At 42.7% G+C, this 15,366-nt stretch overlaps 1 protein-coding gene across 11 annotated transcripts in view; it reads left to right on the top strand.

Moving 5' to 3' along the window:
- The window catches only part of ubap2l (ubiquitin associated protein 2-like), a 36,298-nt gene that overhangs the window by 1,210 nt on the left and 19,722 nt on the right, over positions 1–15,366 (top strand). For 8 of the 11 annotated variants that reach the window (XM_080735951.1, XM_080735948.1, XM_080735956.1 and 5 more), the window contains exons 2-11: positions 1,529–1,666; positions 2,276–2,353; positions 3,428–3,538; positions 5,059–5,230; positions 8,924–9,034; positions 9,727–9,772; positions 13,379–13,423; positions 14,523–14,629; positions 15,085–15,144; positions 15,257–15,309. In XM_080735951.1, the coding sequence (XP_080592077.1) occupies positions 1,571–1,666; positions 2,276–2,353; positions 3,428–3,538; positions 5,059–5,230; positions 8,924–9,034; positions 9,727–9,772; positions 13,379–13,423; positions 14,523–14,629; positions 15,085–15,144; positions 15,257–15,309 (879 nt within the window). In that variant the 5' untranslated portion in view covers positions 1,529–1,570. The remainder of the gene's footprint in view (positions 1–1,528; positions 1,667–2,275; positions 2,354–3,427; positions 3,539–5,058; positions 5,231–8,923; positions 9,035–9,726; positions 9,773–13,378; positions 13,424–14,522; positions 14,630–15,084; positions 15,145–15,256; positions 15,310–15,366) is intronic. The other 3 variants (XM_080735954.1, XM_080735949.1, XM_080735950.1) reach the window with 1 other exon arrangement.

Genomic DNA, 15,366 nt, shown 5'->3' on the forward strand with positions numbered 1-15,366 from the left:
AAGGGGTTCTCCTTAAACGCTTTGTCACTGACGATCCCTTGCTCCAGCAGGAAAGGCTGCGCTCCCTTGTCTTTAGTAAAAACCAAAACAAAGCAATAGCGTCTGGCTCAAACAAATACTGCTTTAGGGATTTGAAAGCCTGCTCTCCGTAGTGGGAACACTCTGACTCTCTGAGCCCCCCACATCACGTCTAAAATGCACTCTTTAAGACCGAAAACAAAATATTTCACCGGAAGGCAAAGTCTAGTCAATGGAATTTTCTATTGACAGTATATGTAGAGGGCGGTGTGGAGTAGCTAAAACGTCCGGTGAAATGGGTTTCTTTACTCGCTAAAAAAGCGTATATTAGACGTGAGCTGGGGAGCTCCGAGTGATCCCACTAAGTAAAGTAGGCTTTTAACATCTCAGAACCGTCTTTGTTTTGGTGAGTACGAAAGTGTAAATGTTGTTTTTTTGCTACGGACAAGAGGCTGAGCAGCCTGGGCTACCGTGGCTGTACCGTTAGTGACATAGCGTTAAGGAGAACTTATTCTGACGCTGTGGACCAGAGCTAGTAGCCAACCAGCTAACTTTAACCCACACAACCCGGGTGATGTGGTTTCCTAACAGACTAGCTAGTCTACTAGACTACTATACTTCGTCATTAAATGACGCAATTTCAGCCAAGACAAGGCCGTCTTTTCGGGTTGAAAATAGCGCATTTCTGCTCTGTCGCGCTAGTGCGAAGAGACGTCCTCCTAGCCTGGCTCCTCTCGCTCGCCATGAGGCTGCGAGAAGAAGCGGAAGCCCCTTCGACCGAGACTCTTATTAGCACGTTAGCAGGTTTGCCATGTGGTTGGTTACTTGTGGTTATTGGAGGTGGATAATATACCCGACAGCCAGGCCCTGGCCGTAGGGCTCTAATTCAGGCCGGTGTCCTTAAAGAGAGGGGTTATTTACGTAACGTTTTAGCCGCCGTTACCGTTTGGTTAACGAGCGGATGGACGGACCAGCTCTGCGTGTTGTCATGGTGTACTGTGTGAATAATGTTTGTGTACATCCTGCATCTTTCAACGCACACCAGTGTCCCCGGAACATTATTTTGTGTTAGCCTGCTGCTTTGAGAGTATAGTTTGGTAATTGATGTAGTATGATATTGCACACGAAGGTTGTGATGCATGGATCTAGTTGCATTATCTACTTGTGTGTTGCATTATCTACCGTACTTGTGGTACTAACTCAACGGTCCCATGCCACGCTACGCACTATATCCAGGATTCCCGGTAGAGACCCCGCCACCAAAACAGCGCATTGATAAGGCGCAGTACCAGTTGAATAATCTGTTTATCTTACATGTTTTTAGTCGTTACTGTCGTTATTGCCACGGTTACTCCAACCCATCCTTGAAAGGCCATAAATGACATGCCTGTCTGTTTTGGGAACCTAGTGTGTCCAGTGTTGGTACATGTATGTCTCATGACATGAACTATGTCATGTTTATTTGTATCTCTTTAACATAAACATATTTGTATCCCCCTCCCTCCTTCAGGTGTCATTCCTTTGTAAATACTGTTATTTGTATATACTGTAAATGATGACGTCCGTGGGCGGAACCCGAGCCCGGGGCAGCTGGGAGCAGACACAAGGCCAGACACAGAGCCAGACACAGCATAAGCAGAGGCCCCAGGTACCCATCATATATATATATACCTACCATAACCACCTGTAATATAGGTTGGAAAGAGATTCAGTCTGTCTCACAGGAGCGAGCAGGAAACTAACCTTATCCATCCGCCAAGATTCTGGGTCAGACTGGGTGGTAAATTACACTGTGATTAGAAATTTTCAATTTCAGTAAATGCTTAGTGTTTGGCAGAGGAACACACTTGACAGGCAGTCAAAATTTATCAGGTGACTAATTTGATTTCAGAACCTGCCTAAGAGGATCAGTGATTTATACTTGTTGCTTGTTGGCTATAATATTTGTATATTAATCAGATTTACAAGGAACACAACACATTTGTGTTTTACAGAGCAAACAAAATATGTTATTTGAAGTAACAATTCCTTTTCAAATACAAGTACAACTGTTTAGCATTAATATGGCAGTGTAACTTCACCAGTTAGTTTTTTGTTGTGTTTTGAACAAATTATGTGCTTTTTATGTAAAGTAGGCTAATGCATTGCTTGTAGCCATGGTTTAAGCTAGCTGCAACTACTCATGTTTGTATAGGAAATTCTTTTTTATACGTTTAACTTACATATGTTTATCCACTTAAAATGTCTCTTATAATAGGCCACCGCTGAGCAGATCCGACTCGCGCAGATGATTTCGGACCACAATGATGCTGACTTTGAAGAGAAGGTCAAGCAGGTGAGAAGTGGCACACTATCTCATTGCTCCAGTACACACAGCTTCCCTCTTACAGCGTCTGTGTAAAACAGTATTGCAATGCACAATGAGATTTTCTTCAGGCTTATGAAGCCAGGGTTATCAGATCAGCAGTCCTCTCAATTCTTGTGACCATATATTTCATTGGGGAACTCAATCTGATACACGTCCAGCTTGTTTGCTGCCAAACAGACTGCTGCTGTCATGAGTAAACGGTTTTGTACAAATGGCCATCCTTCTATCTGATCCAAACAAATGTTTATGCAAGCTAGAGCCAATAAGACACTGGTAAAAGGTAGCTGAAGGGATCATTTTGTAAAGCTAACCGGTGGAATCTGCCACCTCAGGAGCTAGTTGGCACAAGCCAGACAGTCTGCGTTGCAATAGATGAAATCTGGAAAGTGAACCTATTTTGATGCCAGATTTTTTCACTTCTGCAAATATAAAAATGTCCATCAACCATATACCAAATTCCATTCCATGTGAAATTATTTAAAGGGGCCCCACCATGCTTTTCAAAATATATATTTTATATCCACGAGTTTCCTACGCCCCATAGTGCATTGCGCAGACGTCTGCAGCGAGCTTCCGGCTCGCTGTTAAACCCGGAAGTTTGGTCTCGATAGTCTCCAGTAAACTCCCGCGGAAACTTGTGGATAAATATTGGTCCATTGGGTTTTATACAGGTTTAGCCTAAACAACCTCCAATAGGAAATGGGCCCTGGTGTGACATCACACCAGTCCTCATTTGAGGAGAGAACCGTTCGGACACACTCAATCAGAAAATCACTGAAATGAAAGGCAAAGTTAATGAATGTTTTTTTTGGGGGCTGGAAGAGACACTGGGAAGACTTTGAAATGAATTTGAAATTCATGGTGGGCTTTTATTGTGTAGGCTTTTATTGTAGCTGTCATTACAGCATAGAAATGCCTAGAATAATAATACCACCCACACATTTTGCTGCTATTAACTAGGTTGATGGTTTATACGTACAGCTTTAAGTCTGTGTTTGTGGGCCAGTGCCTCATCTCTTTGTTTCTCTCTACCATTTCCAGCTGATTGACATCACAGGCAAGGACCAGGATGAGTCTATGATCGCACTGCACGACTGCAATGGGGATGTTAACAGAGCTATCAACGTCCTGCTGGAGGGCAGCCCAGATACTGTGAGTATGGGCTTTCTGTGAGGGACAGGCTCTGGAGTAAATGGTGACACGTATGACCAGATGACTACCAAAGAATAACGACGAGAACCTCGTCCATGTGTTAGGAGCTCTATTGCATGCATAACTTGGTGTGAGGATAATGGCATAGGTCACTCACTGAGAGCGTTCTCACTTTTAACATTGTCTCTAGGAGTTAGGGACAAGTTTGCCCAGGTAGTTAATCAGGCAAGTAAGATAATTGGAAACAAACAACTGCAACTTCAGCGATCGCACAATAACCAAAAAGGCAATTTAGATTTACACACCATCTTCACCATTCTTTTGAGCTGTCACCATCAGGCAGGAGGCTTAAAGTAGGCCTACCTTTAGCCAAAAAGAAGGATTACAAGACATCATTTGTGCCAACTGCAGTAGAATTTATAAATAAGAAAATGTTTAAATAGTTCCAACCCCTACAGCCCTTGATCACTGCTGCTATGTCATGGGATGCATTATATATAGTTTATAATGCATTTGTGTATTCTATGTATGTTTTATTGTCGTATACTGACTGACTGACCAAGTGCCAAGGACAAATTTCCATTTTATGCAAAATTTGATGGACAATAAAGTTTTCTTATCTTATAGTATTACTGCTGCTCACTAGTACGTTACCATTTCTGTCGACTTACTCTGGGTCTCAGAGATTAGATGTGGATAGCTCAAAGATGTACCTGCCGAATCGTGCCGATGACATTGGTGGGGATTTCAAGCTTTTGTCAACTGGGTTTCTCTTCCTGGAATGACACAAAGTAGATGGAAATGATACTGTACTATTGAGCATTCGTAAGGACTGATACAATACTTGGGCAGTGTTGCATGCTTGTTGTTTTTCAAGTGAGCGTTGGAAGATCTCAGACTGCATTTTAAACCATTGATCAACTTCATTTAGATGCTGTTCACCTTGACTGCTCTGTCCATAGTGACATGGATGGCTGTGTTCACGTCGTACCGATGTCAGTTGCACTACATATGATACCGTTGCTATGTTCAAGGCTCATGATGTGCGCTAATTTGTATAAATATTACAAGACTCACCTCTTCAGAGTCCACCTTAGCCCGTAGCACTTGCCGTACCACTTTCCCCAGCCCTGACGACCTTGCAGGCTTATGCAAAGGTTAACATTTAATTTAGATAGCATGGTATGTAGACCGCTGTGGATTAAGAGCGTCTGCTATGCCTAAATTGTATAATATCATGCTACGGTTAAATGATAACAATGTACACTTTTAGAGGGAAGAAAATCCCTAATGGATAAGAGGGAGAAGTGTTCTTTTTAAGGTTTGATTCCCATAGCGGCAAACAATGTTAAAACTGAGGCACTCAATTTGGCTGGCATTTGGAAAATTCATGTTTAAGCTTGTTTGTGTGACTGTTATGCCATTTATGTGGATAAACCATGAACCTTCACAAGGTTTGCTTGGGTGTGTTTCTTCCTTGGTTGGTTCCCTAAAACTGTCTGTCTCAACCTCTTCCCTAGGAGTCTTGGGAGATGGTGGGGAAGAAGAAAGGGGTGTCTGGCCAGAAGGAGACAGGCCAGGCTGAGACTGGAGAGGAAGGAAAAGAGAACAGGGACAAAGGAGAGAGGGATGTTGCACGTCGTCGAGGTGGGGCCCCACGCAGAGGCCGCGGAGCCAGCAGGGGACGAGAGTGTGAGCTTCCTTTTTTTTTTTAAATGTTGTTTTATTTCAAACCTACACTGGTCAACAGCAAATAAGTGTCTCTTACTTGGTTGTTGGCGTGTGTATCCTTTTGAATTGCACAACACGGAGAATTGTTTCAGTGTAGAGTTCTGTGGTCCTACCAACTATGTTCCAAACTACTTTCTGAACACAATACAATTTTGGGGAAAAACACAGGTATTAGTATAGCGATCCTAACTAGTATCGAGTTCCGATCCTGACATCATTCACCTGTCGGATATACATCACCGATCCACGTACCAATCCAGATTAGAAAACGTAGGCTCTGGCGTTTCATTATAAATTCTAGTTCATACACCGACTCCTGGTGCTCCAGAACGGATGCAAAAGTGGTGGCGCCCCCAGTGGAGGACCCCCTACACTGCAGCTCACATAAAATGCCGTAACTCCGGCTAGGAGCGACCGGGACAGCCGGGGCCGGTACCTATTCGTCCGCCTTGCCGGCGCGGAGACCCCACCCCTCATTTCTCACATGGCCCTCTTCTAGCGCCACCATGAGGCCGATTCTTGCAAAACACATTTTTGGACACTGCTCCTACAATTTTTGCCCTAAAATCACGCAAATCGGTACACAGTATGTCTACACTCATCCCATCAACATGAATCTCTCCCATATAGCGCCACCTCCAGGCCGATTTTTAAAAACACATTTTTGGACACTGCTCCTACAGATTTTGCCCTAAAATCACGAAAATCACTACACAGTATGTCTACACTCATGTCATCAACATGGATCAGGAAGATTTTGGCAAAACACATTTTTGCCCTATTTGTGGAGATAAGTGACCTACGGTCGCTTATCTCCCGATTAGGGAGCCTTACTGGTAAATTCTAGTTCATACCTGACGTGAGCAGCGAGCGCACCTAACCTATGTGCAAACTTGAGACTGCGATCGCAAGTACAGATGGCCCCACTAAGGTGAAAAATGCAAGCGAAGGGTCCACTTGACTTTATAAACATGTTCTGTCCTGATAAGTTATGTCACTGTAGCATGCTGAGTAGTACTTAACAATCCACAGCTGTGGGTTCTTGCTGACACAATTGATGAGATCGTTTTATAATGCAAGCTGCACACATGTATATGAACAACAACACTGTGTTGCCGGGTGTTCTGCTTGCTATGCGTTTAAATCAAGGCCTTTATAACTTTCTCTCTCTACTGCCGTTCTCTCTAGTGTCGCGTGTGGCTGCTCCTATGTCACTGCCCCAGGATGCCATAGCTGTTGGGGGTGACGACAGAATGGAATAATACTGTTTGTCATTTTATAGGATAGTAGGATTATATAATCATGCAATTTTAATTTAATAGCCAAAAGGTCATGACATATATTTGGATATGTATTTGTAATTAAAACAGTTCTACAATGTTATCCAGCAGGCACTTGTTTTCTCCCAGAATTCTATGATTTGGTTTGTGAGCCTTTTGGGAACCCATTTTGTTAGTTTTTACCCCCCCCCCCCCCCCCCCCTTTGTTTTTTTCCTCTGGGAGCATCACTGCCTTGTGTAGAAACAGGAACTCGGGTTGGCTCCTCCCCTTTCTTAGTCCACTTCCTCTCCGGTGCTTCTGTGTTTATTCCTACTAACAACAACATAATATGTTTAGGGCCCTACTAACAACAACATAATATGTTTAGGGTCCTTCTAACAACAACATAATATGTTTAGGGCCCTACTAACAACAACATAATATGTTTAGGGCAGTGGTGTTGACAGGTTCTTCTGAGATTCGTTAGATAAATGCGGAGTCCACTAACCTACAGTTCACAATGAATTTCTTTAAATCGTTATCTAGACATAATTGTGTGGTTAAGAAGTCCATTTTCTCGCATCTCCGTTCTTGTATTATGCGTGCTCTACAAAATGTTGCTCTGCGCTCCATCGTTAACACTATGGATATGATTTGGGTTGTGATTAGGGTTGGGACCCCTTTGGATTTAACCGATTTCTATTATTTTTCGGTTCCCCCTTATCGATTCCGGGTAAGACCGTTCCTGTAACAGTTCCAAATATATCATTTTTTGTATTTTCTGATGGCTTACTTATAATATACAGTACATAAACAGAAATGCAAGAAGCCAAATGCAGCTTTATTGTAATTATTGCACATTAAAATTATGACTGAGGTAGGCAGGTAGACAACACACTGCACTGCTAGGCTTGCACATTTTAGGCTGTCTGATATTTTGGCTGAGAAGTTGAGAACCTGAGATCATGACTCATTCATGATCTTTTGCAAGAAAATGAGCATATCTGCTTTTTCTGGGAGAATCCGGTACTGCTCCTCGCTTATAGTGTCTTCAGCACATGAAAACACTCTCTGATGATAGATATATTTTTTCTTGTCATTATTATAATAATGAAGTGATTCCTTGATTACCAAAGCAAAATAATTATACAACTTGTATAATTATTATTTCAACTTAACCACAATAACAATATAATGGAATGCATGGTGGTTAAGGGTGGACATTCAACAGTGGAGTTATTTAACGGCATGATGAATAGCCGATCTACAAGCTCACAACGCGTTGTCATCCTCCCAGCTGTTACCAGCGTGAAAGGAGTGACTTGCTGACTGTTGCTAGTTCTAGTTATTCTTAAAACCTCAGTCTCAGACAAACGTTACGTCCGTCATATGGAACACTATGAACAGCAGTACAAGCCGTGTGAAATGGACATTGCAAGCTCCGTGGTTATTAGCAGCTAGCTAGGCTACTGAAGAAAGTGAAGCGGCTGCAGAGTCGGTCTGTTTTTCAGAGATTTCATGCACTTTACTCTCTTGTAAAGTGCAACCACACTAAGCACACTTGTGAGGAATTTTGTCTGTTCGATATGCTGCCCTGCTTGGTGCGATAACGTTAGCCCTGTCTCGCTCGAAGGACGCTAGCATTCTGTTCCTAGATCAGTGGCATAAAGTATATAGATCAGCGGGCGCAGAGCCTGCTCTGAGGAGTGGGCGTATCCACCTCACTCACACATGTAGCGAGACGTCACCACAGTCGCTTGCAATGCACACAGCTGGGCCAAATGATCGCTCATGAGAAAATCCAGGAATCTTTATAGGAACCGGTTCCGGTTCCCAACCCTTTTTGCGATGCAAGATAAAATAATATTAAATACAACATGATGATATTGTCGCAACAAGCAGAGACGAACAGATATTATTTAAAAGGCAACAAATCCAACTCCATCTGTGTGTAAGGTTCTTTGTTTTTTCTTTTCTAAGGCGACACCATGAGCAACAATCATAAAGCAGTTACAGCTTTGTAACCAGCTGCTTCCTCTAGGCCTCACTTTAGGGGCCTTATTTTATACTTTAAATTCTTAAAGAATTGCTAAAATGTCTGATCTACAACTAAGCGTGTCACACATGCATTTATTTGTTTTTGTTATTTTTGCGATAAAAAACAAAACATTAGTCTAAACCGTCTAGAAATGTCCTAACGGTTACTGGTTAAATTAACTATTAACATAAGTAGGCACTATGCAATACCTGTATCGTCCTGCACTGCCGGGAACCTATTTTGTCAGATAATAGATAGAAAGAAAGAAAGAAGCTTAAACATTTTAAGAGGGAGTAAATACCTTGGGTAGTAAATACCGTGGGTAGTAACACAACTTTCTTTCCCCCCCTCCCCAGTTCGTGGTCAGGAGAATGGCCTGGATGGAGGCAAGGCTGGTGGAGTTGCTGGAAGAGGCACAGAGCGAGGCCGCAGGGGGAGAGGCAGAGGAAGAGGGACCATGGGCGTGGGTAAGGGATATCTCCACCCATGCTCTCTCATACACTTGCACACAAGCCACAAGGACTCCTGATGGAGTTGCTGACCACTTGGAACAGGCCAATATTTAACCTACTAGTGCAGTGCTCGTTCTGAACGAGCGCATTGTTTGGTTCACTGTATTGCCACTTGCAGCGTTGCCAGGGGTGTGTTTGCCTAGCCCCTCAAAGCTTGCAGTGTGGTTGAGTGGTGGGTCAGGCTGGGCAATATATCGATATCTTGATATGAGACAAGATATCGTCTTTTGATTTTTGTATATTGTAATGTCATGATATGGCATAAATGTTGTCTCTTGTTTTTTGGAAATGTTTGGCAAATTAAAAAGGAAAATCTTATATCGTCAAAATATCTGGCCAAAAATATCATATTTTACCCAGCCCATGCAGCGTTCTCATCTGGGCGACTTCACACTCCATACAACATTCCCGTGGGTCCTCGGCTGTAGTGTGAAGTTGATTAGATGAGGGTTAGATGAGGGGTTCAAGACAAACGAGAAGGATAACCAGATGTAAAGAGATTTACAGAATTTATAGATAGTGACCTGTTCTGTTCTGGTCATGTATCTAATAAAACATGTGGTATATGAAATTCAATTCTTGTTTGTACTTCTGACAGGTTCATTGTGCTTGAGAATGTAAACTGTTTGTGGTCTTGTCATCTGCAGGAGTATCTGGACGGCGAGGGGGCAGGTTCTCGGCACAGGGCATGGGGTAAGATAACACCTGTGTCGCCTAAAACCAGAGAGCTTTTTGTTCCTCCGCGCTCTTACCTGTTGCCATGGTCACCAGAGAGCAGGACCCCAGCCTATTGTTTAGCCTTAATCCAAAAGAGGCGGGACGTTTGGCCGGCCAGTGGAGTGGAACAGCGTGGGGCGAAACACAGCATTTATGTAACTCAAACCTTCAGAGTGCAGGGTGTCCAAACAAACCATGTGAAAGTGTCATTTTGGTATATTGTGCTACATTAACAACAACCTAATTGGCTAACATTGAAACCTAACGTTTTCTGGCCATTGCATATGGGTTTCTTCTAATTTGTGTGTTAATTTGTAAGTTATGCAGAGCATTGGTTTGTGTGTTTGTGTGGGTTGCAGTGATAATTGTGTGTTGGCATTTTCTAAAGGGTTGTAGTTACTGTGTTATGATAGAAGTGAGATGACTTCCTTATTTAATTAAAAAAAACAATACTGTCAGGAAAGTTAGAGCAGCCATTTATATCTGGTTCTGTAGGGCTTTATCTGCCATAGACTCTTGACTGTACAGCTCCACATTGATTTGCCAAAATGCACACACGCACAATATTTTGTGATGGGGGGATATTGTAAAAAGAGGCAGTGTGTGGTTTCCTCTAGTGAGGCTGCAGGCACACTGGCTTCCTTCCAAGATGCTTCAGCATGTCATTTCCACCTTTGACAACAGAAAGTGATACTGGTTTGGTTTGGTTCTAACTTTTAAGCAAAGTAGCTTGTTTTGGTAAGCTGAGGGTTTCTGTGACTTCATCAGCTTGTCTTTCAGAGTACAGACGTAGGCAATCTAGGCATGGCTTATGCATACTTTCGCATACCTGCCAACCTGCAGGCATTTTGCGTCCAAACGACACAATTATTGGTTTTGGCACACAGGTACAAATGCCTGCTGAAAACTACGCAATTCGGGGGATGGGCACGGTATGACAATTAAACCAAAAAGGTTCTACATTCGGTAGTGTAAGTAAACCCAACTCGCAGGAGTTCAGCCGAGAGCTGGTGGAAGAGTGCCTACACCTCTCTGACCCCAAATCTCTTCAAATTGAACGCGGCTGCGTGAACTGAAACGTCTAAAACACAGAGCGTGAAAAGCATTGACCGTGGCTCACTTGACTGCAGAGGTACCGTAAATGGCATGTGAGATTGTGAGTAATAATAATAACGAAGTTCAAACTACTTAAATTTTACCGTAATATTACGAAACATTGTTAAATATGTTTGGTAATATTATCTACTAGTTAAATGCATTGTTTGACTGTCACATGACTTTCATGTTACCGTAGCACTGGTTCAAAAGACGATAATGTCGAAGATGACACGGAAAGATGTGACTTGGAATAAAATTCCGGTGTCATAGCTTCAACTGTAGTGAGAATAAAACAGGAGTAATGTCTCTCTGCCACTGTTGTGGTGTATGTTATACTAAAATGTTATACTAATATCACTTAAAAACATTGTTATTGATAATTGTAGATTTCAATTACATAAAAAGCTGTATGAAGAACTTGATTACATGGAGGCTAGCGTGAAATGACCGTGTACAAGCGAAGCGGCGTATGCAGAAATGTGCGTGAAAGCGGTACTCAAAATAAAATTCACAAGGTTGGCAGGTCTGCTTTTGCTGCAAGGGAGGATGGACTCAAAAAGGGGGATGCAATGAGATGGGTGGAATACACATTGATAGGTTGAGGTCAAAGCTGCTCAATGAACCACAGTGTAACATAAATCCAGTGTGTGGGGTTTCCCCCACTCAAAACAATTTTTTCTGCCACTGTTGTAGAACATGGGATGAAGGAATGGGTTGGCAGTAAGGTTGTTGATTAACTGAATATTGTTTTGTCCGTATGCAAACACTTTTGAGAAGATTGTAGGGCAGTGTGTACAGGCCATTAAAACACTATGGGCCAAATCCAGGGCTTCGGTTTAGGATGAAATGTTGGCATCATTCCAATGATCGTGGGTTGACGAGGGGACCACAAAGATCTTAAGGTTTATAGATTTTGATTTATAAATTACTAATTGACTCATTTTCATGGGGCTGGAGGATTCCAACTGGCTCCTCTGGCCAGATCGTTGACCCAAATTGTATATGAGTGTTTAACTGTAACAAGTTAATCAAAGACCTTGTTATCTCCAATACGATTCCTTTAAAGGAGGAATATACTCTGCTCTGCAGCAGTGTTCATTTTGAAACAATTTGGATACTAAACAGTCTGATATGCATGAAGAAGGTCCTTGACAGAAATGTTGCCTATTAAATATATCTTTATTGAAAACAGGTGTTTTTTATCGCTTGGAGTACCTGTAAAATAGAGTATTTTCAGGTGTGCAAAAGACATTAGATGACCAGAGAAAAGTGTATGGTCCAGATTGTTAATTTATGTTGCATTTTAACATTCAGGATTTTACAATGTATGGAATGCAATTGCTGTCAATTACCTGCTAGATTACACTGAACCTCCAATCCAAACATCTAACAAATGCCCTTGTCAGCCCAAGGCCAATGGAAGCTTGCCTTAACATATGGTGTCGGTAGTCTTAATCTCGATTAATTTGGCTGTTTATATCGTTATTCATGAATCGATTTTTCTTGAATCTTAACTACTTTTGAAGTGTGTCCTCCCATCTGTTTAACCTGTGTATGTGTGATTTCAGGGTTGTGTAGGGATGCACAATGTAAATGAAGGGCTAATGCATTTGCTGCTGCAGAACGGCTATAGAAATCCAGCTTCCATTCCTGTTTATACACTGCTGACAAGTTTGGCTTCTTGGAACCCACATAACACTAATGGCCCTCTCTGAGTGATAGCATACTGGCTTGGCTTGCTTTGTACTGTAGTGTGACTGATGGATACTTAGTGTGTCCCTCAACATATCCCTGTTGAAGGGTCTGTTGCTTCCGCTGCTGCTCTGGGTTGTGTGGTTCAAAGACCTTGTGCTGCATGAGAAGGGTGGGAAATAGGCATCATACAATAGCCAAATGCTGGTGTATTATAAGGTGCATCTTCAAGATATTCTGCTTTATTTAATGGTTCAGCTAGGAAAGAGATTGGGGGGGGGGGCTCATGATGTGTGGTGATTCAAATCCACAATGTTAGAATTATGTGACAAATTACTGGTTGTGCTATACAGAGTAAATCCTTGGTCAATTTGAACTGGTGGGTTTGTGCATACATTACATACACTATTGGCCATTTGAGTCTAAACAACTTTGTTAAGAGGGTGATTTACCTTCCTTTATTTTCGTTAAAAGCTAACTAAGTTTCCCACCCACTACATGCATGCCTTCCTAACTTGTATGCCCTGTGAGACAGATGCTTTTATGATAAAGGAAACATTAAACAAACGTGACATTCCCCATTCCCGTTTTCCCTATTTTTAGACTAACCAAAACACCTGCAGAAAAGTGCCACTGCCTCCACCTTGCAGTGTTCATTGTATGTTTTTGTCAAGTGCTCAGTGTTGCAGACAGTGACTTGTGACTATGCATGGAGGACACACACATTGTATCCTGTACTTTCCCCTTTATTGTGCTGCTTCTAATCCTTGCTATTATTTTCCCCTCTTAAAGCCAGATTGATAAAGGGCCCAGATATGATTTGTCAGGAGATGAGAGGTGAGTGCACCAGCATTGGTGTGTCAGTGTGTCAATCTTGCTTTCTGCCAGGGGGTGGTATTTGCCAGTGCCATGAAAGCAGAAGTTATGATGATGCCGTATTCTGAGCATGCTAGAATAAAAATGCCAGCGACTAGATATGGGCAGAAAGTTAACAACCTGTCCATTCAAGCCCCCTAGAAGACTACAGATTTAAATTTGGAAAATTCCACAGAAGTCCCAAAGGGAAGTGTTGAAGCTTAAGCTTTAGTGTGTGGAATTCTTTCCCTCCCCTGTCTATAATCTGCAAAACCGCTGCTGTTATGCATCAGATGTGTGAGAGACCTCTGTGGAACATATGGTCGGAGGGAGGGTGATGAAAAGAAGTAAAACAATGCTTGGGATGTCTCTCTGCTTCTAGCTTCCTATAAGTCTGTCATTGCAGATCACTCATGCACCGTCAGTAGCCTGCATCTACCATCACTTCCTGCTTTGACCTTACTTCCTCCCACAACTATTTCAGTAGCTCAGCAAACGGCTTATAACGCTAACCATGTTGTAGTGTAAATTCCCATACGCCTCATATTAACATGACATTTACATGGTGCTGTCAGGTGTTTTGCATAAAACCACCCACCAAATGACACATACAATATGTCGACATTACAACCCACTTAAAACTCATGGACGAATGGAGATAAGCCTCCACCAAAAAAAGGTGAACCTAACTAAAACAAATCCCTTATTAGTTCATTTTTCCCACCAAGCGGTAGCAGTCTCATCCTTATGTTTGCTGCTTCAGTTATTACGGGGTATCCCAAAGCGCTGGCAGTGTAGAGGGCAGTGTATGGTTGACTGGATGAAACCATTCCGAACCACTGGATAGGGATGCAGAGTGTGCTCCCAGACTCTTAACCAGCTTCATCTTCAGCAGCAAATGACTGAGGCCTGTGCAGCTGTCACTCTATATGTGCTTTGACAAGACGCAAAGAGCCTTGTTTTCTTTTGTTTTTGTAAACCAGCGGCCAGTGTCTGTTCACATTGAGCTGGAGAGTTTTCAGACCGGCCTGTAGACGAGACTCTGTATGCTTATAAGGCCTACTCCATCACTGTCTCTCAGATTATTCAACCCTGCTGACTACGCTGAGCCAGCCCAGACAGAGGAGAGCTACGGAGGGGGCAGTACCTGGAACAACACAGTGAGCATGGAGCCTGAGGAAGGAGCACGTAAGTTCATTGATTGCGACCGTCAGGTCGCAGTTACTATCAAAACCTCCACCGGCTGGCTGTCTGTCACGTCACGTCACGTCACGTCACGCTTTTCCCCTACTCGTATCTCTGCCACCGTTGCCCCTATCCATGCCAAACTTTGCACACACACTCCTTGGCTCCCAAACCACAACCTCATTTCTCAAATCATTTCTCACATGCCCCTCTTCTAACGCCACCATGATGCCGATTCTTGCAAAACACATTTTTGGACACTGCTCCTACAGATTGTGCCCTAAAATCACACAAAGCGGTACACGGTATGTCTAGAGTCCTGTCATCAAGATGGATCTGTCCCATTTACATTTTTCGTTGTGGTTTCAATGACAGTTTTAATGTTTAAATTCAGTAACTTGGTGTTATGAATGAAAACTCGGCTCTGACCTTCCTCCTTTTTTTTATTTTCTCTTTAGGGCTGGAATACTCGGCAGGAGAGGGCACAAACTATCAGCCCAAGTTTGATACCGCTCCTGGTAAGCCAGTCTCTGAGCCGTGTGACTTATTTTTAGGCATCCTTTATTTTGTTTGAAGCTACTGTATTTACCCCGTGCGTTAGTACTGAGCCCTTTCTCTTGCATGCTGTAGGTGCCTGGAGGACCCCAACAGAAGAGTGGGGTACTGAGGACTGGAATGAGGATGTGAGTTGTCACTTTGGCTCAATACCACCTGTAGTACTTCAACACTGAACCTAAATA

Source organism: Nannobrachium achirus (assembly GCF_963921795.1).
Source record: "Nannobrachium achirus genome assembly, chromosome: 10".
Taxonomy (NCBI): Eukaryota; Metazoa; Chordata; class Actinopteri; order Myctophiformes; family Myctophidae; genus Nannobrachium; species Nannobrachium achirus.